This window comes from Micropterus salmoides, unplaced genomic scaffold (assembly GCF_014851395.1).
Source record: "Micropterus salmoides isolate LMB-PRFRI ecotype aquatic unplaced genomic scaffold, ASM1485139v1 Ms_hic_scaffold_5, whole genome shotgun sequence".
Lineage (NCBI taxonomy): Eukaryota > Metazoa > Chordata > Actinopteri > Centrarchiformes > Centrarchidae > Micropterus > Micropterus salmoides.
The window spans coordinates 21,651,825-21,678,747 of record NW_024044237.1 but is presented as its reverse complement, the minus strand read 5'-3'; the positions used below and the strand labels follow the sequence as shown (position 1 = coordinate 21,678,747).

The 26,923-nt window shown below is 41.6% G+C and overlaps 1 protein-coding gene across 2 annotated transcripts; it reads right to left on the bottom strand.

The window, feature by feature from the left end:
* Window positions 1-37: 37 nt before the first annotated feature.
* On the bottom strand, window positions 38-26,923 carry atg2a (autophagy related 2A). 2 transcript variants are annotated; one of them, XM_038699931.1, is made up of 42 exons: window positions 26,372-26,923; window positions 25,916-26,078; window positions 24,642-24,791; window positions 24,364-24,466; window positions 22,468-22,612; window positions 21,534-21,776; window positions 21,339-21,438; window positions 19,486-19,650; window positions 18,920-19,062; window positions 18,502-18,580; window positions 18,041-18,287; window positions 17,721-17,862; window positions 17,185-17,283; window positions 16,275-16,430; window positions 15,176-15,449; window positions 14,664-14,736; window positions 14,063-14,237; window positions 13,824-13,966; window positions 12,677-12,789; window positions 12,429-12,586; window positions 11,391-11,523; window positions 11,066-11,247; window positions 10,908-10,988; window positions 9,418-9,524; window positions 9,235-9,327; window positions 9,024-9,094; window positions 8,537-8,613; window positions 7,614-7,784; window positions 7,248-7,374; window positions 6,346-6,569; window positions 6,000-6,229; window positions 5,705-5,840; window positions 4,947-5,168; window positions 4,622-4,723; window positions 4,387-4,471; window positions 4,041-4,194; window positions 3,766-3,835; window positions 3,543-3,625; window positions 3,252-3,373; window positions 2,981-3,135; window positions 2,656-2,814; window positions 38-1,827 (listed from the first exon to the last, which is right to left on the bottom strand). In XM_038699931.1, exons 1-42 carry the CDS (start codon window positions 26,540-26,542, stop codon window positions 1,591-1,593), a joined length of 6,063 nt encoding a protein of 2,020 aa, XP_038555859.1. In that variant the 5' UTR covers window positions 26,543-26,923; the 3' UTR covers window positions 38-1,590. The 2 variants fall into 2 exon arrangements, with proteins under 2 accessions (XP_038555859.1, XP_038555858.1); XM_038699930.1 differs by having other exon boundaries at window positions 11,066-11,250; window positions 26,372-26,542.

Below are 26,923 nucleotides of genomic sequence, written 5' to 3'. Positions count from 1 at the left end.
ACCATAACAAAATATGAGATTAGAAACAAAGATGGCGTTCAGTTTTTATACTCAAATTTTTAATTTTTTGTATTAATTTTGTATACACCTTATCTTTGTATAATACAGGTAATTCGTACAGTTTATGATATAGTAAATAGTAATTACACATGAGGTGTAACAAGCATCAACCTGCCACCTTCACAGACATGCATCATGTGCGCACACAAAAACACGCTCTCATTCACACACACACACACACACACACACACACACGGACACACATCCCTTGCACTTATTAAACAAAAAAAGATAAAAATGTAAAACTTTTTTTGAACCACAAAACGCTCCAATATTTCATCCTCCATTGTCACCAGGATTCACATCATCTCAACCTTTCTTTTGAAAACGAGTATGACAATACTTATGTTTTAACAAAATAAAAAACAAAACAAAAAATGCAGGAAGGCAACTAAAGAAGTGGGAAAAGCAATTCTGGAGACAGTAGGTTAATTCAAATCGCAGTCTTTAACTCTTCATGGAAACATAAGCACAAATGAGCTGCAGGTACAAGAACCACTGGCTGACACCTGGAAATTTTAAAGTGAGTTACAGACGACTGATGTCCAGCTTGACTTTGTGAAGCTTTAACAGAATCCAAAAGTTTCGTGTGATCCGGTGTGTCTATTCAGTCAGGAAACTCGTCCACAGTCCGGTGTGTATCAATTTAAACCAGTGTGTGTTAAACTTATAGTAGGGACGGTGCAGGATTGAGGGAGGCAACACAAACTAGTTAGAAAGGGCACTCTGTAAGATTTATGGCACAAACAACAGCACTGAGAGAAGCAAGTGCATAGCGGGCCAAAGCTGAACGAATGACATTGCCTTGTGTTGTGAAGTCGGGTGAAAACCATCTGCTCTGGGGGGAGTTAGCAAAGGACACTTTACTAAAATATTCTCCCCTTCTCCACTATGAGCATCACTGGACAACAAGTGGACCAAAACTCCGGTTTCTGGTGATCGATGAATTAGAACACAGAGCAGGGGTTTCTGTTCATCTACGTCTCTCGTCTTTCGAAGAAAGCTGAAACATGTTGGTCTCACAATAAAGTTGTTCTTTATATTTTAACTTAGAAGAAGGTGGAAAGGTGCCAGGAATCCCTATTTTAAATTAGACTACAGTTTAAAGCAGCACAATTCAGAGTACATGAAGTGCTCACAACCTGTGTCTTTCTTCTGAACAAGGAAACCTTGAGAGTGATGGTGATATGTTCACACAGACAGTAAGGAGAATCTGCAGACTAGTGTACTACTGAGAGGAGGATATATGAGAGCTCTTGCAGAATGCATAACAGGATGACTAATCTGTTAAAGTCCATGTATGATGGTGCCACATAAAACACTGGGTGTCAGTAACTGCAGTAGTCATTAGTCTTTGCTTTTGCATTGGAGCACACACTGACTCTTATTAGTCCATACACACATGCAAATACACATTCAGTCCTGTGATTCACTCCTTTAGCCGAGACTTTCCCAAATTATAATATCTCTCTCTCACACACACACACACACACACACTTTCTCTCAGACAGACAAAAAAAGAAGATGTTGTCATTCTTGGCCGTCCTCCGTGCGCCACTTCAGGAAATCCTCCTTCCGGGCGTCAGGTTTGATCTGGTTCCGCATGCCACCAAGCAGATTGGAGGTGGCTTCGGAGGCCACTATTAAAGGTCGGACCACAGTGGGTGGGATCTGCCGCAGTACACCGCCCACAGCACCGGGCAGGCCTTTCTGTTCATGGCCACGGGATGCTACATCGCACAAGGTCTGAGCCGTGTCAATCACTCCCTGTAGAGCAAAGAGAGGCCAGAGATTCAAATATTTAGTGTTTCAGTACATTTATATGCACACAAACCAGGCTACTAGTTAATTATGAAATCAGGCTATGCAGGAAATTAATTGATTAACTGTCTATAAAATGTCAGAAAACAGTTCTCAGAGGCCATGGTGACGATTTCAAATAGCTTTTTTTGGCCAAACAAAGCTCAATATCCAATGAAAAACAGAAGAGAAAGATAAGCAGGTCATTGCTACATATGAGAGCCTGGAAGCCTCAAACTTGGGGCATTTTAGCCGTAAAAATGACTCGTGCTATTAATCAACTGTCAAAATGATTGCAAATGCATTTTCTATTGATCGATTGATTCCTCGAGTAATAATTTCAGCTCCAGATCTGACAACCTGTTGCAGCAACATGCATTATGTATACCTACATAACACCTTGTACCCTGCCACACTGTCACAGCGATAGCTCATAGCAATATTTGTTTCAACTCTATTTGCAGAATGAAGACGATGTGGTTAAAAGTTCATCTGCAGGCGGACCTTTAGGTTCAGATTCTCTTCCCTTTGTGTTGTTTCCAAATACAAATCTATGCACGGATTAGAAACCTGCTAATGTGTGATCAAGAAACTGCTTTCTTTAGGAGAAATTTAGCCGCGGAAATCTGGTTTCTCTAACCTCCAACCGCGATCATCATAATCAGATTACAACAGCAAGTCAGCAGAACATTTGGTCAAGACTGTGAGAAGCTGAAAGGTGAATTTTGGTTTCTCTGTTCTCCAGAAGAAGAAGGTTCCATTATCAATTTTGAGAGGGAAAGTTCGGGGACGCACCTCTCTGACAGTGTCGTAGGCCTTGGCAACTCCTTCTCGGAGGTCTGCGGGCTGAGCAGCTCTGCGGGGCCGGCTAGAGGGGGCCCGGCCTTCTGTAATGGCATACCGGTTCAGGGGGGGAGTTGGAGACAGTATATCGTACACAGTCTCTGCTGTGGCCTGTAAAAAAAAAACAAAACAGACAGACATGAAACACCTGAGGCCCTATTCTAAATTCAACAACTCTGAACTACCTGAAACAAAATGTCGAAATCGAAATGTAGCTCCTCTATAACAATAATTCCCAGTCATGACCTGCACTGAACATCCCCTACAGACAAAGTACCTGTATGGCCTGCACCAGCCTGTTGCTGAGCTCCAGGGCAGCTGATGCTGTGGAGGTGCCAAAAGATGCTGCCCCCCTCTGGAGACCTCGAATAATGCGGCCGTCCTTCCTGTACTGCTCTATGGGCAACCAGAACAGATCCCTCACTCCGTGGACTGGAGAAACACACAGAGATGGAAAGAGGGCAAAAGGGAATGAGCCAAAAGATAAAACAGAATAAAGAACATGCAAATGTTAAGCTGACAGACAGACACAAGCAGTATCAACTCACACAGCTGGACAACCGAGTGCATGGGGCCAACACCTCCCAGAATACCCGGCAGCTGATTCTTCCTGATGTCAGAAAGCCACTCTGTGACGGCGTACTGAATCACTTTATCTACACCGAGGAGACTGGAAAGTGTTGCAGAAGAAAGACTAAGAAACTGAAAACTTAACTGGTGTAACATGGTGATATAGTCTCAAAAAGTCACAAGCCACTAAGCAGATTTGGGACTTTCTCGGATGACAGAAACATATCTCAAGCAACCAATGAGATGTCTGTGTTGGTGTGTATTTTTACCCGTGTCTGCAGCAGAGCCTCTTCAGCTTCAACTCAGAACAGTTTAACTGGGCCAGACCGATCAGAATCCCTGCAAACGTTCCCTGTGAAACAAAGAGCAGGACAGGAGAGGTGTGAAATTACAGTCAGCCTTACTTCCTGATTAAATACACAGAAATCCTACAGAATTCTTTATTTTACACGTTTGGTCAGGCTGACTGATGGACGAGCTGTGACTGCTCACCTGTTCAATGACCACATGTTTGCCATGATAGTCCAGCCAGATAGGCACTTCAGAGGTGAATCGGAACTCCCTGACAAGGACAGAGGGAAGGAATTGAAAAATGATCAATCAATAATTTAAACCTTTATTCATCTTAGTTCACTCGCTCTTATTTTAGCAGTGTTCTGCTTTCTTACCCTTTAGGCTGAATTGATGCCTAAATTTTGACATATTTGATCTTGTGTCTTCACAACTCAACTGCTTTGATGCCTTCTGGTGAATCAGTGTTTACATACCGGAAGTAGATCGGCTGGTCAGAAGACGAGGTGGAGCCGGCAGAGGAGGAGCTCTGCTCGCTGTAGGTAGTTTCCACAGAAGCAGTGAGGTCCAGTCCCAGACCAGCAGCTGACTCTGCCTCCTCAGACCCCTTCTGGGAAGGGTCTGCCTTCACTGGGAAAAAAAAAAAAAAAAAAAACATTCACCAGTATGTCTTAAAATAAATATAGGATCAAATGTTAAACATTCTCAAAATTGGCTTGAGAAATTATTTAAACATGTTCTGCAGTCAGTGAAAATTAATCTTAAGTATGAAAGACTACTGATGAATTATGCAGAATAAAAATATCATCAGACGTAGCTCACCTTCGGTTGCAGGGTCCACAGGCAGGTAAGGGTTAACAAAGGAAGCTAGATTACTGAAAAAGTCCTTCAGGAAAAACAGTGCGTCCTGGTCAGGAGACAGAAAAAAAAGGTGGGTTAGATGTGGAGAGGAGCAGCCCAAACTACTGCAGATCTGAATGCTCTACTCGGCCACTTCTAGGTGTCCTGTACTGGATTACACCAGCTGTTAGTATTCAGCCTCAGGAGCTGGAGTTACCTGGTCAATGTTAAGTCGTAGCGGCAGCAGGCTGACCCGGAGGCAGCACTCTGGACCACCGAGGCCAGACTCTGGACACACTTGGAGGGCCTTCACTGTGAGCTACAAAAAGTAAACACACAGTCCATCTAATTTACATGACACAATTAATATTTTGTCACTTTTATCAAGCCCTCCACCTAATTCTTCCTGCCTCCCTACACAAGAACGCTCTAAACTGTTTCAAAGCAGTTGCAAATGAAAAACCCTCCAACACAAGTGATTTCAGTGGTCTGTAAATCAAAGACTCTGTCCCACTCCTCCTCCCAGCTCTCTGCTGTCTCACCATGTTGGAGTGGGCTCGGCGGGGCATGCTCTCACTGGTGTGGAGGTAGAGGAATTTGTTGATTTGTGAGGAGGCCAGTCGGTCTCGAACCTCCAGCTCCTGGACGATGAACACCTGCCTGGAGAGGGGCTGCTCGCCGCCGGGACCAACCCCAACTGCAACTGCCACTGACCCCTCCCCATCCTGCCCCGCCGCTAGGTAGGACTCATGCTGGAAGGAAACCTGGAGGACAAAACAGGTGGAACGTGTTGAAAAAGATGGTGTTTAAATGTGTGTCACTATATGTTCAAAAGTTTGGGACTTCCGTGCCAAGAGTTAGATGAGAACCACTCATGTATCAGTATGATATATATTTGTGGAGGCAGCAGCTTGCTAGTTTAGCTCAGCATAAAGACTGGAAGCAAAGGGAAACAGCCTGGCTCTGACCAGGTAATAAATCTGCCAATGAGAGTGGTATTGATCTTCTCAGCAAGAAAGCATATTTCCCAAAGTGATCAAATAATTGTCATTTCAAACAAAAATGGACAGCTGAGATGAAACATTTCTTCTGGATCAGAGCAAGAATACCGAACAAAACATAAAAACATCAAGATGTTAACAAATGCGTGGGTGCATAAATACTGATTGCAATAAAATACCCAAGTTAGGATAGGTTTAGGGTTTTTTGCAACTATAAGTGGTCGTCAATTAGTTTATCTTAATATATATTGACGACCACTTATAGTTACTCTCATCTCAATTCAGCTGTACATGTATACCTTGGTGAGCTGGATCTCCATCAGCAGTGTGTGCTGACGCCCGCTGCCTCCAGCCCAGCGCCAGGAGTTCTGCGGACGAGAGGAAGTGGCAGAGCGAGATGGGGACCCACGAACACCAGCAGGGACTGAACGACCTCTGCAGAGAGAGGAGGACACAACAGTCATAGGAAAGGAGAGGGAGAGAAAACTGTACCACACACACACACACAGAAGTGAACAATTATCATGACCACTGATAAATATTGTAAGAGGAACTGCATTTCTGTGCATTCGAGAACCTACTTGTGTGTGTTACCTGTTTGCGTGCTGGGCGTGTATGGACATGGGCTTGCTGCCAAAGTCCTTGCCCCCATAGAGATGCCAGACCACAGAAATCTCCCGCAGCACCACCCTGCTCTGGGGCACCGGGAAGCGGCTGGGGGCTCGGAGCAGGTCTGAGCTACCTCGAGGTCTGGAGAAGTGACTGTCCTTCACCCTGATTGGCCCCGGGGACAGCACCGTCACAACGGGCTCCCCATCCTTGGGCTGTAACAAATCCCATGAGTGGGTATTTTGTGAGCAATGCTATCAGGGGAAGTGAGCTAACGTAGAGGTAAAAGTATATAAGAAAGACAAAACAGAAAGAGAGGAGAGAGACTCACAGGGATGCCCATGCCAGGAGCCTCCAAGATGCAAAAGTCATCATTGTCGGTGGAGCCCTCGGAGCCTTCCTCCGACATCATATCTGCCTGTGCCTCCGTTGCTGTTGCAACCAGCCCGTCAAGCTCAGAGTCCTCACACTGCAAGACGGAGGGGGGGAGCTTCGAAGCTTCACCAGGGAACAGGTAGACAGAGACAGGCGAGCCTCTCGGCATGGAGGGTGAAGCTGGACAAACGCAGAGAATCAGTCAGTCAGTTTAAACTGGTGCTGTAAACACTCAACCCTTTTCCACAGCGAGTGGAATGGTGCTTTCAGACCAAACGCAAATTTAATCCTCGCGGCGCTTTCCTCGCGTGAGTACATTCGCTGCAAGTGTTCACACACAATGCGAGAAGGCGATTAGAACCTGCGAAAAATTTGCTTGAGTTGGAAGTGTTCAACTCACGCAAAGGCCTTCACCTTGCCTTTGTGCCGCCGGACAGGAAATCGCGGCTCTGCGCGTCTTTGCATTGACTTTGAATGTAAACTCACCGCCCTGAACGCTCGCTTCGCTTTTGGTCTGAAAGCACAGTAAAAACCCACTGAGCACCTGTGTACAGTGTAAATTACACCACTTTTCTTACATCAGATTGTATTGTTGTGTTGGATGAACCTGGGAAACCAGGGGACCTGAGCGTCATGTTGTCTTTTTGGCTTCCTCTGACAAGGTATGACAATAAACTCTTTATCTGTCAAGCTTTACCACAGTTTTATTGCACTTTTGGAAACAAATTTAAATAAATAGGCCCCCAAGCCTCTTCCTTTACACAAGGAAACGTAGGTCATTGCAAAAATTTACTGAACCATGTCCTGCTGGGATTCAGATAAAAACAAAACAAACAAAAAAGAAAAACTCAGCAGTACCTGGATCTGAACTCTCTTCTCTATGGCTCTTATCTGTGTCAATTAAGGCATCAGCCAGGTCATACTGGTTGATCTCAGCGGTTTCAGCAGGAGGGCAGGGCAGCACCGACGCAGGACTTTCCGATAGCTAACAAGACAGAATATTATAAATATGATGCACTTGTAATACTTTCACATTTTGCCTGAAACTTTCTTATTTATTACACTTAATATTTTACTTAATATTATGCACTTCATTCATTCTGTTTCTTCATATTGTAACTGTAGAAGAGGGATCTCTCTGTTGCGCCTTTGTCTTTTTGTTTTACTAGTGTGAAGCCATTATTTAATTATTATTCATTAACTATTAATTCTCGCCAGCCTTACTGGTAATTTCTGGCCAGCGATTTCAGTGGGTGAGGTGTGTCTCGGCGGGGGGTGCAGGTCACCCTGGGAGACCAGGTACTGCAGCAGATTGACCAGGGCAGCGCAGGAGTCAGCACAGGTGTGAAGGTGAACCACATTGTTGGAACAACGGAGCTCAAAGAGAGGCTGAGACTGGAGAACAAAGAGAGGACACAGAGGAAGCATATTTAAATTAATTACAGGAGTAATCACAACATGCAGTACAACATGCCTTCCCTTTAGTAGCAGTGATGCTGGTGAGGAACTTGTTACAAGTCAAATCCTTGTCAAATGATGAAATAAGCCAAAATCAGCACATCTATTGCTGACTGTTGAATAAAGTGATGACGATAAATTTGATTTACAAGTTTTAATACTTAAGAATATCAATGAGATGTGAGATGATAAAAAAAGCACTTTGTGTCATAATCAGTGGTTTTTGTGTTTAACATGTGATACATAATATTTACCAAAAAAGTAAAAAAGAAAGGTTAAAAAGAAAAGACTAGACCATGCAAATGGACATGCAAAGCCTCACTGCATTGTTACATAACAAACTTTAAACTGACCTTTCTCATATTTGCACACCTTGTTACTGATTGGCTGAAAGGACAGCTGCATTATTGTTGAGGGATGGCATGTTTACTTTCGCCTTGTTGGTATTTGGCTCCAACTGAAAGGTGATCCTAGTCTTAAAGTGCTGTCTGCAGCTATTATTACAGTGTAAACTCATTATGGTAAAACAAATATTTATAGATACGGGGCCTGTGCTCATTAGTGGTTTTTGAAGGAAATTTAACTAAATTATTTTGTTTATGTTCACATTTTCTCTGGTGGTGATTTCCGTCGCTGCTGGGTGAATGTGAAGGGACACACAGGTACGTAAACAGATGGTGAGCACTCACCAGCTTGCCCGTATCACTGCCTTTCCATGTGGTGATGGCGAGCTCCAGCAGGTCAATGTCCAGAACACACACATAGTCTGTGTGACACAACACAGTGGTTTTTATGAGTGCAACTCATTTCAATGATTATTCCAGCTTACTCACTAATATTGGTAATACTATTATTCATATTGTTTGCTCTGATATAAAACGTTCCTTATTGTAAGATGACCTCTTTTTCGTTTACCTGTTTGCAGATACAAAATAATTTGATTAAAGTTGCAGACACCATGTTTAAAAGTCAAGCCTTTTTAATTTCCATTTTATTATTTCAAAGTGAATCAGCATTAACAAGAGCATGCAGTTGTTCTGTTGTTAACTTTAAACTTAATACCAGTTCTGATGTCAATCACACTAGTCCTATCGGGAAATCTCCCCCATTTATTTCTTCAGTGGCAGATGTTTCATGAACAAACTGAAACTCCTCAAAGTTACACTGGACTATTACCTCTCCTCAAGTCCACAGTGTCAGTCTCACATTTGTCAGAGAGGTAGAGAGCAGAGTCATCCAGGATGAATCTGACCACAACACAACAAAAACACAACTTACACCAGTTCATATAAAGTGATCCATTACCGACAGCTACATTTCAAACTGTTTACTGTGCTGGTTCTCATCCCAACAAATACAATATAGTTTAGTTAGCATTGAATTGTACCTGAGGTGGAAGGTGGCAGTGTCTACAATGATATTACTGGACAGAGAGAAGGACTCTGCTGTGAACAACACTCGCAGTGGCAGATACAGAGGTCTGGTAAAAAGAAGAAGATGAGGTTGAATAAAAGGAGAAAGGTATAATGTGCATTATCATTTTATCACCCATTTTTAAGGTATACAATACCGGTAGTCAACGGCACAGGTAGCCAGGTGTGTGTGGAGGACAGTGATGACGGCTGGTGCTGTGTATCCCAGAATGGGATCGTCAATGACATCAAGGAAGTCAACCAGCTGCAAAAAATGAACACAGCCAATTAATTCTTCTGAATCAAGTCTTACGTGCCATTGTGAGCATTTATACTTGTTTGTGTCCGCTTCACTCTGCAATTACACTGGCAAAGCGCTAGTTGGCAGTGGGTTTTCTATGTTTAACCGTGTTGGGTTTTTTCTTCTTTAGAGTAGTCTACTACAAACAGTGGCGACTGAACCTGAACGGATCATGTTGGAACTGATAGATGCTGAACAGCAGTTACTTTTAGTGAAATTACTTAAATGCAGAAACGAGAGAAGTCGTCAGAGGAGATGGTACGGACAACACTTGAACCGGCTGAGGTAGAATAACAAACCGGAAATGCGAGGAAGGAAGTGTGACACCATCAAGCCAGCCAATCACAGTTCTTGCTGTCTGCGTCATTGCGACATGTAGTTACATATTTGGGGAGGTGCGTGTCAGATTACCGTGTATCTACAGTGCAGAATCAACACAGAAGTATAAACTGGCCTTTAGCTGACAGGCAAAACAGCAAATGACAAAAAAATGTAATTCATCCACCTAATTTGATTTGACAGCAGAGTAAGGTTTGCATTTTTCTGCACAACCCAAATGGTTTATAATAATTGCAATTGCTGCAATAATAACATAGGCTGTAGGTCTATTTGGTTACGAAACCTGTCATATGAAATCATACTTTACTAGCTACAATGTAGTAGTATATACTTATTATCTCTGGGAGCCAGATAGGGAAAACAGTTGCTTTTTCTGGCAGGGCTGGTGATTTAGTACTGGTGGGACCTGTGCAGGAAAGCAGGCTGATGTTAACAGCTACGAGCACAAATGGTATAAAGTTCCTGGTCAAATTGTCTGTGTCAAGCTCTCTGGATTTTTCTTAAACATATTTTATTTTATGGATGGAAAGATTCTCTCTTCAGTATAATCAGTCTGTTAAATCCAAAACTTCTCAGTATTTTTTTCATTAACTGCAATATACCTCTTTTAGAGAGCCTACTTTATCTAAACCTGTCACAACAACTTCAGCACCCCCGAAGCAGGCGTCTGAATGATGCAGGTAATACACAGTTTATGTAGCTGGAGAGAATGCTTGAGTAACAGCTGCACCCCATATTTGGAATATACAGTGGACTACCCCACTGCTCTCTGGTCTGTTGTACTCCACCATTCATACATTTCTATTTCTGTGTGAATGTGGACAGTCAAAAATGTTGGTCTAGAGTAAGATGCCATTTTCTGACTCTGATGGAATAAAACCAAATCTTTAAATCTGATATCTATCTGAACTGAAAATAATTTGTTCATTGGGCAAGTAAAGCATGAATTAAGAAATATTTTATATTATAATATATATATAATATGTTTTTCCTTGTACCGCTTCTCACCTGCTCATGCCAGCTTTGATTAGTCTGAGTCATGTAATGTCGCATGGTGGCACCTTGAAGTCGTAGGGCGACTAGGAACTCCTGCAAAGAGAAAAAGAAACATTGTTTAATTTCAAACTTGAACTGACTGCAAAATCAAGCATTTGAGGAGGACGTACCTTGACATTCCGCTGTGGGTCGAGCGTGACTTTGATGGCTGTGGACAACATCTGTAGCTCCCCCTCCCTGCCACTCACACTGCTCACACCCACCTCTGTGGGGTAGATGGTAGGGTCCAAGTGCTTTGGGGGAGTGAAGCTGGGCATCTCCAACCGCAGTGGGATGGGGGTGTCTTTCACCACTGCTGTAGTGGTGTGGGGGGAGAAAAAAAATGTGCTTAATGACACAGAATACCCATTAATAGATCTACTTCAACATAATTTATGGTGGAAAATATAAATTATATTCCAATTAAATGTTTGCAAACAGCATGACAATGTGCACCTTGATGGTAGAGCTCTACTCGTATGCTCTCCAGACACAGGAAATTGAGATTGGGGTTGTTCTGGTGCTGCGCGACACTGAATATCTTCCCCCCTTCCAGGTCAAGCACAATTTCTCCATGACTCTGGTCCTCCTGAATCAATGAGATGAAAGCGAAATGTTTAAAAACACAAAAATGACAAATGGATACAGGTAAATGTACTGAAAGGCAAATCGTAATTAGTTGAGTACACACGCAGACATACTCTGCTGTATTCAACCTAACTAACAGGCTCAACTTGAGTTGTAATAGTTCGATTGCACTCTCAGGATTATGAAAGTTGGTGTCCTGGTTGTGTTCACAAGACGCATGAACGGTTACGCACAGGTGGCAGTATATTTCCACGGTTGCATATCTCTATATATGATGTAGGAGCATTTACATAAAAACACTTAATTCCATATTTTCCCCACAATTATCCAAATTCCTTCTGCAGTAGTCGGTTGCTGCCATTAAAAACTGTTTGGACGGCATAAAAAAATAAGTACATTCTCACCATGAATACAATAGACAAATGAAAACATTAATAATCTTAAATATCTGACAAATGTGAAAAGAAGCTTTTTTTATTAACATAAAGCAGGAATTAGCACGTAAATAAATTATTTGTGCGTCAGAATCATTTTCACAGCTGCAGGGAAGAAAATAGAAGATATGTTGCTGAGGAGGGGAAACTATTGAGCTACTAGTAGACTAATTGATTTTAAAATGAAAGTCTTTTTTTCCTCTCTCATCTGAATTTAGAGTTTGCTACATTTTATTCTTGTACCAGCAGTTTAGCAGAGCTCCAAAAGGCAAAACTAAAATATTGCATTTTTCAATATTTATGGAACACCAACTCAAGCCTACAGCTCTGGATCAAGTAAATTATGTGTGCAAGTGAACATCCTTCGTCTCGTTATATTCAGTGTCTTAATGGAAATTTTTATTGTACTTCATTTTTTGTAACTCACAGAAGACAATCCTCTAATACCATGTTTAGGAGCCACATGGCTCACCTTCTTGTCTGTTCTGGCTTGGAGGCGACCTTTGCCGATAATCACAGTGAGGGAGAGGAGGCTGAGGTTGTGGTTGGGACGAAGAACTGACTGTTGAGTCCTTCCAGCTGATTCACTGGCCATGTAAAACTGGGGCTCGTCCTCTTCTGAATCGGAGTCTGTGGCAGAGAGAAAGACAGAGGAAAATATTTGAATCTGTTTCTTTCATCTACTCGTTAAATGTTTTCCATCTAAGCAGCCAAACTCACCCAGTCTAAAGGCAGACTTGCAGAGCTGAAACTCGTCATGGTGGTGCCGGCTGTGGTCAGGGCTGTGGGCCAAGGGGGGAGGAGGCTCCCACATCAACAGATCATTATTGATCCTTTTGGACGAACAAAGGGGTGGGGGGGTGGGGGTGGGGGTTACTTCTGATGCAGGATTTAAGACCAATATAAAGACCGACAAAAGGTAAAAGCTGGAAAGGGAAGATATTTGTTACATAACTAATGACAGTTCTGCATGATTAAGGACACCAGCAATATAAAACGTCAAGAAAATGTGATGTTTAAAGGCAGATAAAATGCAAGTTGTAACACTTGACCCGGTTCTGTCTTCATCTAAGAGTGAACTGGCAGTACAATTAAATTTTTTGTATTTAAGACATTCTACTAAAGATCATTTAAAAACAACTTTTTGTGGGGATACCCAGTGGTGGCTTGTAGAATATTGAAAATCTTTAAAAGTACAATTATCATATCACAAACCTACTCAAGTAAAAGTATGAAAGTACTTGGTCAATAAACTACTCAAAGTTATTTTGTGTTTTAATATTGTTTAGTGCGTGGGGGCCAGAGATATTCCAGAGTCATTTTATGCAAGTCCAACCCAACTCTTGGTTACATTTGTTCTGCAGTGACTATATGCTATTAATACATCAATACATACATTAATTAAAAGTTAAAGTGTTTCTGCCGGCTTGTGAAAGGGTGACACAGGCTGCTTTAACACTGCCACCAGTGGCAGTTGAGTTACATTAGTAGAACAATCAAACCTTAAATAAAAAAAAATAAAAAGGCATTTTCCTGACTCTCAATTTTTGCATCTGCCCAGCTCATTAATATCTTGCACAAGTGCTCCAGTTTAAGCTCTCCTGCGCAACAGAGCTTGGATGATAGCTCATTTCAGTTAATGTAGCAAAATGCATAGTTGATGACAAAGGTATAAATGGCAAATGATGCAAAGTTAAAAGTAGATTACTGCCCCCTCAAAAAACAGTAAATGTAAAAGTACAGTTTTAAAAAGGAACGTGAAAATATACCGTTCCTAAAAAAAAATACTTTTTTACTCATTTGCCTTACTTGTAATGAGTTGCTACCCAACCCTGGGGATACCTGGATAATGTGAGCTTGGACGCACCTGTTGTAGACGCTCTGGAAGGCCTGTTTGCTGGGCAGGAGGATGTAAGCCAGCGGCAGGCTGATGTCCACAGCACACTGACACTGAGCAACACACTGCGCTTGAAACTGACGCATCTCCTCTGGGTCGGCCGGAATCACCATCTAAAACAAGGAAGGAGGAGAGACGAGTTAGGTCTGGAATCTTCATAAGATGGCTGATAAATGCAGATGTGTCTTTTTTTTTATGTGTCTGCGCACCTCCTCAGTCTCAAACATGGTGCGGTTGGAGGAGAATGGAGAGCTGGTTTTGTCGTTGAGTTCACAGTGACTTTCAAAGAAGGCAGCCCCAAGGTCTCTGATAAGGCCCAGGTTCATCCCATCCAGACCTGCTGCTGGGCCCTGAGTCTCACCTCCACGCACACGCACAGATATCCTGTCCACAGAAACAGTAAGTCAGTAATACTGGCTTGTGGTAAATCAGTGCATCATTCGTTCTTTTCATTTTTAATTGGGAATCCAAAAATCAGAAAATGAAGACAAATGATTGATTACATCATTATTAGTTTATTAATCCGTAAAGCAAATAACTGTTTGTGTTTTGTACTTTAGATTTTATGCTCCGATCAAAAATAGGTAATGAAATAAACAAACGTTTTTTTATTTTCCGATTTTGGATTCCCTCTTGAATATGAAAAGAACTGATGATACACAGATTGTGGTAGAGTACATTATAACATGAGCAACTCAATTTAGAAAGCAGAAACTCCAACTTTCTCTTCGAGTACAGCATGTAGTTTAACACATACAAACATTTTTGTGAGTTATATTTCCCATTATTCTCTTGATCACCACTACTGACCTGGGCAGAGAGTCACGGTTCTTCTTCACTCTGATACAGGGGAAAGAGCCGCCTTCCCAGCCCTCGTATGACCCTGGTGAGACACAACACCTCAGGTTTTTGTCTGCCTTTCACATTTTAAAGATTTACTTAAGTAATTTGTATATAAAAGAAAATATGACCCCATATGAGAGTTGCTGTTAGGTTTTAATAATGAATTGTGTTTGAATATCAGCTACATCATTATAAATTGGAAACGGTCAAATTTCCTGTATGTGTCCTCTATAATATGAAACATGCAACAACAACTTTTAGCATTGCTATGAGTTAACAGCTGGTTGCTTTCCAAATTGTTCTAAAAAAAAATATGCTAACTTGATTACAGTTAAATGGTTTGATATGTCTTATTGTTTTAATGTTTGTTACTAACTAATGTCTATACTGGACAAAAGGCATTGGTCAGGAGGAAACTGTATGTCTATGTCTGGTTGCTCTTTTCATGAATATTCAGTGAGTACAAACACGTAACCTACCGTGCAGATCAGTGAAGGAGGCCTCCAGCAGCTGAGTGAGGCAGGGGGCCCACGGCTGTCCCGGGGCAGTCTGCTCGCTCTGGAGGTCCGGGGCCTCCTGGTGCTTCAGCTCTAGCTCCGCCAGCTCCAGCACCAAGGTCTCCTGCCGCACCGCCCTCTGGGTCGGAGGTCGACGCTTAGGGAGGGGCCGCAGGTCGGGTATGGGGAAACGAAGCCTGAGGACGGCGTGGGGGGAGAGGAGAGTGAAGGAGGAGCACAGCTCACCGCTCTGGGTCTGAGAGGAAAGAAGTATGAGAAATCTCTTAGTATTTATTTATTAATATTGGCTGAACATTGTTTAAAAACTGATTCAGTCACAGAGTTACAGACAGTAGTCAGTTCTCGGAGCTAAAGACAATTGAAGAAGTGCTTATTTACTCTCATGCCTTATCTTATCTTTAGTTCATGTTTGTGTCTGCACAGATATGATAGGTCCGACATGACAGGATTTTCTTTACAGTTTTTCCATTGTCATGCTGACATAGAAATTTAAATTTAAATTTTGTGTGTTGTAAATGCCTTTGTACTCAGTTATGGGCAGTCTAATTTATAATACAGGCAGGATGCTGTATAGAAGAATAGCTCCTTTATTTTTATCAATTTGTTAAATTCTCTAATATTGTATCGATAGAATCCAGAGACTTCATTAGTTTCTGTTTGTTCCTTGTCTTAAAAAAAATGCTGTCAAAATGAGATAAATATGACAAATTGTGAACTCTTGGAGAGGGCAGCTCACTGTTCCGTTTGGTTTTCTTTGTGTGGTTTTGATTACAAACATATGCTGTGATCAGGAGGAGGTTCTGCTTGTATTTGTTTCTGCCATCATTACAAACTGCTTTTATTGCTGGTATGCTTAACCATGCTGTAACAAAACAGGTCCAATAACGTGTGTTTTAGTCGATGGTGTCACTATGCATTCCTTCTATACACCACGTTTTCTGGCATGTGTTTTAAATGGGTTATTGACTATTGCATTAGCTAACAGGTCTACATTTTTAGGGCCTTTTCTAAATGTGATAAGCTTCTTTGTGATAGAATAAACGTTGTGTGGGGTTCAAACCTGTATGTGTCCAGGTCCAGCAGTCTGTGTGGGACAGTGGCTGAAGGCTTTGCTCAGGCTCGCCAGGCGACTGAGGACGTCCAGGTCCAGCTCGGCGCTCAGCTCTGCAAGCTCCACTCGCACTACACTTTCTCGCCGCACCACCCGCTGTTTGCCCTGCCAGGACAGATTGATAAATTCTTGTTATCATCATGCCATCAGTCAGTCAATTTTGATATCATTATTTTGTATAGCTTATCAATAATTACACTAAGGGAAGCCTTTGCTTTCTTTCTAATACATCCTATTAGATAGATTCAAGACTGCATGAATATGTTTTGATTAATGGCATCATTATGCTCCAGGATTTCAGCCTACAGTTTTATTGGTGCCAAGGCCATTTTTTATATTTATGTAGCCTGCAGGATACGGTCCCGACAGTAAAAAAGTGATCACATTTAAGACACTAAACACAGGCAAAAAAATATAGGCTTTTGGAGACAAAGTTTGGTACCTGCCTTTAAAATAAGGGTGTCACAATATCAGTTTTCACAAATAACATGACATTAAAAAAGTTACATCATGAAGCTTTCTAACCTAGGGAGATTCATGAGAAAACAAATACTTGCTGCTTTACTTTTTAAACTAGCTTCATTTTTAGAATAAATGTTTTTACAGTTGTCGTCAATGACTCCTGTCAATCCTCAAACACCAGTCTTTGGCAGGGCAGTGTGTTAACGTTGTAACACTAAACTACTTGACACAAAGCAAGCAAACATTATTTATAAAGCACATTTTGCACACTGAAATGCAAGGCACTCAATGCAAAAACAAACTGAACATGAATAAAAAAAACAAATATCATTTCTTTGAGATAAGAAAGGCTATGTACATATCAAGTCACAGCGTGTCTGTGTGTATAAATGCGTACCCTACGCAGGTGTTTTTCAGTGAGGCTGTAGTGTAGTTGGGCACATGGTCTGGCTGTAGCTCCAATTGTGAACAGACCGGCTTTCTGGAACTGAAGCAGCTGGAAGGAGACAGAAGCATAATGGTGCATAACAATAAACATAATAGGTAAAGAAAAAGAAAGTACTGCAGGTCAAGAATCATAAATATAAAATTGACAATGATATATATTTAAAAAAATAATAACAAATGTTTAGTTATATATGACATTCTCAGCTGACATTTTCAACTCTGATTTGGGTCACTTTTATTTGTAGTTTTAGTCTGATACATATTTGTTTTTTATGTCGTCCTGTCGTCCTACCACAAAAGAAAGCTGAAGAACAGCTGAGACAGATGTTTAGACATTGAGATGTTAGATCTTATAATGATCTTATGTGATCACTTACTGTTGATAATGTTTACAAATAAGATCTTGGCACAGAGTTGTAATACATTCCTAAGTCTTACAGCGTGAACACAGCCACAGAGATACACGGACAGACAGAGATTTTCTACCTCGCTGTACTCAGGCTTTCCGTCTGCCCAGAGGCACTCTAACAGCTCCAGTCTGCTGAAGGAAAGGTCAGAGGTCACAGCCCTACTGTGGCGTCTCCCGCTCCGCATCTCACAAGCAACCTGTACCGCCGCTCCTGTCACTCTGGGAGAGAGGACAACAAAAATTAGATTCACTCTCAGCTAGGAAAAGCTTGTAGAAGCCCAATACTAGATGCCCGATTTAAGTATGTTTCTATCTTTAATTGTTGTAAAAGTAAATTAGGTGGGAAGCTACGTCCACATAAATTATAACTCAAACAAAGACAAGTGTCATTTTCTACCTGAGATGGGAGTGTGGACAGGCCTTGGCAAAGCCGTCTCTTAGATGGTGGAAGTCTCTCTCGCTGAACATGCTATCCTTGATGGCCAGCTCCCGGAAGAACACCTGAGACACCTGAGCCAGTGACAAGGCTCCATCAGGCCTAGAGGGAGGGTCCTCCTGCAGCAGGGTTAAGGTCAGCCCGCCCAGGGTCAGTCGCAACAAAGCATCGGGCTTCAGCTGCTCTGCCTGGCCACTGTGTGAGCGTCCTGCAAGGTGGAAGATTGAGAGATCAGATTTTTTGTTTTTTAAGACACACAAAATATATATACCATCTGTATAAAGTAGTAATGTGCAGGCCTTCATTGTTAGTAAGTACAGTAATTTTAGATGTAATTTTGTTTACAAATTAGCTTTAAACCGCAGAATAACTCTGCCTGAGTATAATGTTAATATAACTACTCAGCACTGCAGGGATTTTACCTCTGGTTTGGCTGTTTGACCGGGGTAGACTCGACAGACAGCCCGCGACAGGATATCTCCTAGGACAGTTCACCATACCCTGGCAGGGAAAATGACAGTGGAAATAAGATTGTTTGTGATCTGATAAGTAAAGTTCCAGTTATGTGTCTGTTGTTGTTCTCTTTAGGTAAGTAAAGAAAGAGCATGCATTAATCCATAAGATATCTTGTGCTGATACTTATTCAGCCATTTGTAACCACATGCACAATGCCATACATTTAAAAACTTAATATAAATTTAACATAAAAAAATACTAATAATATTTTCAGTAATATTAAATGATGTCAATATTGATTATCTAGGAATTTAAGCATATTTTGCAAATAAAGGAAAAAAAAAACAACAAGGAAATAATCTTATGGACACACAAAAGCTGTACCTGTGCAGACAGCGATGCAGGCTGTGTGATGCTGGATAGACTGTGTGTAGAGGACTCCATTTCACTGTCCGACAGCTCGCTGCCAGAGCGCACAGACGTCACGCTACTGGTCATCCCAGCAGGACCCATGGAGTAAAACATTTCTGGAGGTACACATACACGTACACACACACACACAAAGTGACAAGTTACATAATACAAACACTTTAAGGCACACTGCTCCATGAAAGGAGCAGCAGGAGTGTTTTTAAAGTCATTTCCAGATCAGCACTCTCTTAGACAGTCTCTTTGCATTTTATGCAGCCTAGCTAGATTTCCTGTACCTTGAGATTCATAAGGCTGTCGGTTAACCTATAATTAATAGGTATATATATACACACACACACACACACACATACACACACCTAGTGTATGAATGCTACATTTTTATTTTAGGGATAGGGTAAACTTTCTCTATTTTTACCCACAGTGGCTGGCATGGTTACAAACTACATGCCTTAAGGAGAAGACCTGCTGAGGCCATGATGTACATCAGGCAGACAGTTTATGAGTGGACCTTTATGTACCTCCATTCTCCAGGCTGGTGATATAGGGCTCCAGGTCAGCTTCAGTCTCCCATTGCTCATCTCTGGGACTGGAGCCCAGCTGCTTACTCAGGTCGTCCTCAATCAATCGCAGGTCGTCTGAGTCTAATGGCCGACTGTGTACTCCGCCACACTTAGTCTCTGTCTCTGGGGGGAGAGAGGATGGAGCAACAGCTTTATGAATGTCTGTATGTGTGAGTGTGAGAGAGAAAAAAAATAAATTAAAAAAACCATACTGCCAGAAATTAACAGAAATTATGATTGCGATATGATTTACGATTAGCGGGAATGATTCATTTTCACTGAAAAAACTCGCAATCATGATGATGTGACATTTTTTGGGATCTGTACCAAGCAAACATATTTTCTTACATCTGGAGAACTAGATTTGTAGGGTGGGGCATCTCTGCAGGACTTCATTTTAATTCTGTTTTTTCACACATTTTACAGTCATCAAAATAATTGCAGCTTCTGCGATTTGGATACTGCACTTGGCCATTTTGGGATTTCGACAATATTTTGATTAATTGTGCAGCACTGGTCAAGTGTGACCTCACATTTATGAGACCTTTACAGATCTCCACGACCTTATTCTCAAGCTCTGATCTTCAGAGGAAGCAGCACAGTTTATTGTCTGTCTAAGTGTGTCTGTTCAGAGTCGGCCTGCCTTTGAGGAGGTTTACATTATGTATTGCTAGAGACCGCAGGCACCCGATTATCCTCTAGTTTCTAGACACAGACGAAATAATGAATAAGTAGTGAATTTGTGGTTTTACTTTGTGAGTGCATGCATGAACATAAGCATCATTAGTACTAGTGTTGTAGTCAAGACCGCCCAAACCGAGACCAAGTCAAGACCAAGACCAGAGTTTATCGAAACCGAGACAAGACCAAGACTTTCAGGGGCTGAGACCAAGTCGAGACCAAGACTGAGGGAGGACGAGACCGAGTCAAGACCAAGACCAGTTCCCCACATCACACACGATAACATGTGGAACGAGATCATAGGTACTTCTCAAATTGATCTGAAAGATCCACATTCCTATTGAAACACCCACATACAAACACTAAAAGCTGAAATCAACATAAGCATCTTTATTCAACACTCCTTTTCTATGTTTACCATCACGGGGAGGGGTGACAGTCTTTAACAGTAACAACACATTTTTAAGGCTATTGGTTTCATTTAAAGCAATACGTTTTACATCCAATCAAAGTTAGGATGATAACAAATAAATCAAACTATGCAAAAGCAATTTATTGATATTCCCAAAGTTATGGTCTAGACCGGTCTTGAAATAAAATCCCGAGTCCTCAATGTCCGAGACCAAGACAAGACCGAGTACAAATGCGGTCGAGCCCGAGACAAGACCAAGACCATCAATTTGTGATCTTAAGACCGGTCTCAAGACCAAGGCCGGTCTTGAGTACTACAACACTAATTAGTACACTTTACGCATCATAAGCAGTAATGATGGAGAAACACGTATTTGCTGAAAACAGAAAATTATTTTGAAGGTTAAAGTCCATTTGATTATAATTTATTCATGTTATTATAACTGGCCTCGCTATGACTTGTCTACACTCTGACTGGTTCTTGGTCATCAGCCAGCTTTAGCTGACCATATCACCGTCATCATCTTTTAAATCATAGAGGCACATGACTTAATCACCAAAATATATATTACACATATGTAATGCAAATAGAATCAAACAATCAGAAAGACAATCCTAATCTTAGTCAAACTGTGATCATATATAGTGTTAAATGGCCGAAGTCAAACTGAAATGGCAGGTGTAACCATGTTCATCACAGTGGCTGTGTTTTACTGTACCAATGTCTATGCAGAGAGCCCCCAGCAGGTCTGTCAGATGGGTTATTTGATCTGGAGACAGCAGCATGTGGACACAGCCCACCTTCCCATCCAACTCCAACTGACGAGCAGAGAGAAAGAGACAGAATACAGAAGTCAATATGAGAGAACAGTTGCATTTACTAATCTTTCATATGTTATAGCATGCACATAAACCTTTGGTCCAGGCAGCATGTCGTTCTGTTTGATCTTGACGGTGGTCTCGATGAAACCGGAGCAGCTTCCAATGAGCAGTGGCTGAGATGGAGGGCAGGGAGGGGATGTCTGGAGATTTGCCTTTTCTTCACCTTCCTCCTCCTCTTCCTCCTCCTCTTCCTCCTCCTCTTCCTCCTCCTCTTCTTCCTTTTCTTCTCCTTCACTTGCAGTAGCTGATTCTGGGCGTTCTTCCCCAGGAGGACCCTAAGAAAGGATGAGAATTCTATGAGCATTTCTGGCTATAAATTACAATGATGTTTAAGTTTGTTTTCTTCCCTTCTGCTTGTGTCTGCACTGTCAGTACAGCTGGTGACATCTGCGGCCACTCATTCGTAAACAAAACAAACTTCCAAAGAGCAAGAAGTTCCACAGTGGTGTTCCTCCATATTCACAAAGTAACACATGTATGCACAGATTTCCACTGTCAAGAACTTTACATAAAAAAAAAATGGAAGTGGTTATTACTTTGTTAGTTTGCAACAATGGCAAAAGAGAAAACTTCATCTGCTTTACCAAAGTCTGAATAGCTGGAGGAGCTGGAGATTTTCTCCACACAAGTTATAAACCCCTTTAATCCACATCAGCTCCTGGACTGCTTCTGCTGTGGCGCAGAATGTTGTGTAAGCATTTTGAGTTTTTACCTTTTCATTTTTTGATGTTTTAGTTTTTAGTCGGCATAATATGTCATTACCCTGCTGATGAGCAGGTGATTAATAATTAAATTATTCATATAAATGAATAAAGTGTTAAAAAGTAACCACGGGGAAAATCAAAATAAAGAAGAAAGAATTTCAAGAATTTCCCGCCCTCTGGATCAATATTTCTGATATTTCTGATTTTGAAAGTAAAAAAGATATAAAGATTATACATAAAGAACCATTAGCAGTGTGGTCACCTGTACTGTGCCGACGCTGTCATAGAACAGCTGAACAGCGCTCAGCTGGAGGATTTTGTGCAGGAAGGCGGGCGGCTGGTGGATGTCGACAGGCACGGCAGTCTGACTGGCTGGATCTCGCACCGCCTCATCAAAGTACTCCAGCCTGGAGCATCAGCGTACAAACAAACACACATTAATTATCATCATGACAAAATTTAAATTCAGTGCCTAGGAGGAAAAGAGAAAAAGTTAAGAACTGAGAAGAAAGAGGCTGCTGTTTAAAAAGAAGTAGCCACATCTGCGTTGTGACAGCGAAGAAACTGGTTTTAACTCACAGTGCCATTAGTATCAGGCAGAAAACACTAGCTAATTGTTCATGCAAAGTATACCATGGCTTAGAATTTATATACCTGACAATGGCATACTGATCAGTAAAGATCAAAGAAGCACTTAATATTTTGTCAGTGTGTACTGACTCAGTGGCCAAGGTCTGTGTTGCTGAAGAACGGTTCTACGGTCGGTCCCTTGATCTCTTAATGAGAGAGGATCAGATTTTCTACTGGAGCAGAAGCACTGTTTAATAGTGCTTTACAGGACTCAAATCAGTTGCTAAAAAAGAAGCTTTTTAGATGACAGGGCCTTCTGGTCACTGACCCTAGATCAACACAGCCACCCTGAGCAGCTTTTGTCAATAAGCCGCAAACACAAAAAGGGTCAGTGTCACAGTAACACGTTACAAAAAGGCAACACAGTCGTAGGACAGGTGGCCCAAAGAGAAATAAACACACAGCGGTGCCTACCTGGTAATCATACAAGTGGATAGTTACGTTCCTTTGCAAGTTTATATTCAATAATATCATCACATGAGCATAATTTGTACATTTAATTAGATTAAAAAAGGATTAGGACTGACCACCACAGCTGAAAATAGTTAAGATGTTTGTTTTCAATAAATCATGATTGTACAAGCCAGATAATTATTTATCTATAGTCATATAACTAGTGTACTATCTGGCTGTGGCCACACTTCACATATTCATCAATGTCAAGGTCACAGACTCCCTTAACATCCCACATTGATGACACCTTAAAGTATAGCCTGCAGTTATTTGCAGTCACTGATGAAACCTGTTCAGGTGAATGACTTTGTCAATACTGACCCTGTTTACACAATGAGGCTGTCAGACAATACAAAGCCAAGGATTGTTCATAACTGAGCAGGGGCCTCACCTTCAGCCAGAGACTCATCCAGCCCTGAGCCTCAAAGCACTTTGAAGGCTCATTTGTGCCATCAGCCAATCAGGCTCCACAACACCACAGCACCAAACTAACGTATTTTCCTGATATACATTTCAGACATTTATCTGGTTGTAAATGGTTGCAAATAATAATTATTGATTGTATAATGTAAATAGTATGTAAATACTTCTCCAATACTGCTTCTGTTCTTTTATATGCCTTTGTGCTGCTATGTCGACTGAAATTTCACCTATGGGGGATTAATAAAGTTATATCTTATCTTAAAGGTGAAATGACGAAAGCCTTTTTTTTGAACATTTTTAGAAGTGAGAATCAAAGCTGCACAAGTACAAATTTGCTATCTCAGTTAACAGACAGTATGTGTATATTTCAGTGCAATGTAAGATACCAGCAATAAATGTTTAAATGATAAAGAGAGTAGATTCCTCATAATATTTCTAGAGAAGTGAGCAGCTCTTTAAACATCAGTAGCATAAGTCATGTGTTTCTGTTTTTGAGGATGTCCCATTAATATTTCAAAATGTGATAAAAAGCACTGTATGAAACTAAAAATATAAAATAAAGGAGATATAAACAGAGAGATATAAAACAAAATAGCAATAATCAAAAGGTCTTTCAATGGAAAACAACAGTCAGCTCAATTCTAGGACCTACCTTTTGATGTGCACCTCTAAGGCAACGCCTGTTTCCAGGTCCAGGGGCTGGTGCTCGATGCGAACGATGGTGTCTATGAAGGTGACTTTAATACGACGAAGGACTGCAAACACAGATGAGATGGGAGGCGTGAAAGGGTTAATTAGCACTGATCTTTCAAATCATTTCTTCTCAGCCGTGTGTGTTCAGACTGGGCTTTTCACTGGAGAGGGCTCATTATTACTGTGGGGACATGGTGACTTCTTTACAAAGTGAGGACACACACAGCTTTGACGCACCTGTCTCAATGGTTTGTGCAAACATCTCAAGCCCTTCCAGTTGGGCAGGCGGCTCCTCGGACGCCTCCGGGGGGTCCTTCAGGCACTCCTGAGCCAGCTGCATGCTGGAGGTCATGCTTGATGACCAGCCTTGGGAGTCCCAACTCCCACCTGAGTGCAAACAACAAAACCACATGCAGTTCAGTGATTTCTGTACTTCAGGGCTACCGTGTAAATTATTTCTAGTATTTATTGCGGCTCTTACTAGTTTCTATTATCACTTGCAGATATCCTACTTTATTGATGCTTTTTTCAGGCTTTATTGATGCTTGTATGTTATTCCTGTAAGTCACTTTGGATAAAGGCAGCTGCCAAATGAAAATGTTATGTAATGCAAATGTATTACTGAAGATTCAACATCAGGCTTGCAATCACCATTTACCCATTCAATATGCATTTCTTTGCACTATCTGTATTGTTTACAATTTACAGAAACACTTGACTTCTATACAGACATTGTATGTTGTTCATTGTTTCTTTACATATGTATAGATTGTTGATGGTACTGTGTGAAACTCAATATCTGTGCGTTCATTAAAGCTGATTCTGTAGAGTAATTGATATGTGTGCACTACCTTTGTGACTGGGACATTTATATACATCCAATAAAAGCATTTGTAAAGTCATTAGTATGTGACACAAAATGAACAATTTAAACATGGGACTTTGGCTTTCTGTAGACCAGCATAGTGCTGACAGGATTAGTTAATTGTCAGTTGACTATTAATCATCTCAGTCCCTTTTTAAGCAAAAAAGCAAACAATTATCTGGTTCCAATTAATCAAATGTGAGGATTTGCTGATGCTCCTCCTCATATTTATTATTATATATACATTATGGAGTTAGGACCATTGATCCCACAAATCATCTAATTGGAACATGTCAGCTTGGGCCCTAGAGAAAAAAAAGGGCCCTTTTCACTATTTTCTGACATCTTATTTGAAAAAAAAAAGAAAATTAAATAGTAAATTGAAAAACATCTATAGTTATAATCATGCTTGGATGCTTTGTAACCCTCCATCTTTTGTACTGCATTATCAAATATCAACTCTCACCAAAAAAGGAACACTGAGCTATGCTGCATGACAAGAGCTCTACATTAGGAATAGTTTGGGGAAAACAAAGCATAGGTAGATCTGATAAACGCTGAACGGTGCACGTTTAGTGCCCGAAGTGGAAATCCCATGAGGAAATCCCACAGGTTGTCTGGAGAAGATGTTTTTAAGTTAACTCACTGGTGCGGTACTTGGGTCGACATGTTATCTGAAGGCCAGAGACTTCTAAGGTGCAGTGATCTGTCAGGAGAGCTTGCCAGGGAATGGTCACCGCTATGCTGCTCACAAAGCCATCCACTATCTCCAGAGGAGCGCCCAGAGACTCCAAAAGCTCATTGACGGCCTGGAGTAGAGAGGAAGCAGTCAGTAAGAAACACTTTTGTGTGGAGCAATAAAGCAAAGAAAGAGGGATATCTAATTAGTATGTTTAGACTCCAAGAAGAGGTGCAATTAATCTGGTGATGTGTTTCCCATAAGTGCATTTCCTCGAAGAAAGGCGAGCTAGGCTAAGTGCATGACGTGTGAGATTGTTGTTGTTGAACTCGAGTGCAGTTGCGAAACAGTCAATAGTGCACGATGACTGCTGCTGTGGTGTGAAGTTGACAGCCACCTTTCTCTCCCCTTAAAAAAACTCACCCAGACATCGAGGTTGATTTCCTTGATAACACCGCTGCCATTGTACAGGTCCAAGCCGAGCTGGTCCAGGCTCAGCCGTTCCTGTAGAAAGTGACCGAGGTAGTGCTGTAAGAGGTACCGACAGGCCCGCTTCTTGATTGAGCCTGACCAGGGGAAAAGCCAGCGAGACATAGGGCCAGAGAGAGCGGGGAGAGGGAGCAAAGAGGTGGCGGAGGAGAACAAGTGCGAGTACAGTCCTCTGGCAACTGCATAACAGACTAACACAAAGAGTGCAGAGACAAGGAATGAGCCACAGCTAGCTACAGGGGGCTAAGGAAGGGGTAAACCGTAACTCTAGTTCTCCAATAGGCTTGACACAAAAACTCGAAAATCCTTTGTGTCAGGACGGACGAGACTCCCACGCGACTTGATGAGACGTTACTCCAACTGTCTGTAGCTGTCTCGGCTCATTTTTTCGGTACGTTTGAGTCGGATTACAGCGACTAGTCCTGTTGGTTCGTATCTCTTGTTTAAGGGTTGTTTATTGTTATCATACGCCAACTGATGGTATGG

Excerpts from the sequence above, each read along its gene's own strand:
- atg2a (XM_038699930.1), bottom strand. The coding sequence starts at position 26,542 with ATGTCTCGCTGGCTTTTCCCCTGGTCAGGCTCAATCAAGAAGCGGGCC. Across the intron at positions 16,431-17,184 it reads CTGAAAAACACCTGCGTAGG|GGCAAACAGCGGGTGGTGCG; the intron begins GTACGCATTTAT and ends CTGTCCTGGCAG. Across the intron at positions 2,815-2,980 it reads GGCTGGTGCAGGCCATACAG|GCCACAGCAGAGACTGTGTA; the intron begins GTACTTTGTCTG and ends TTTTTTTTACAG.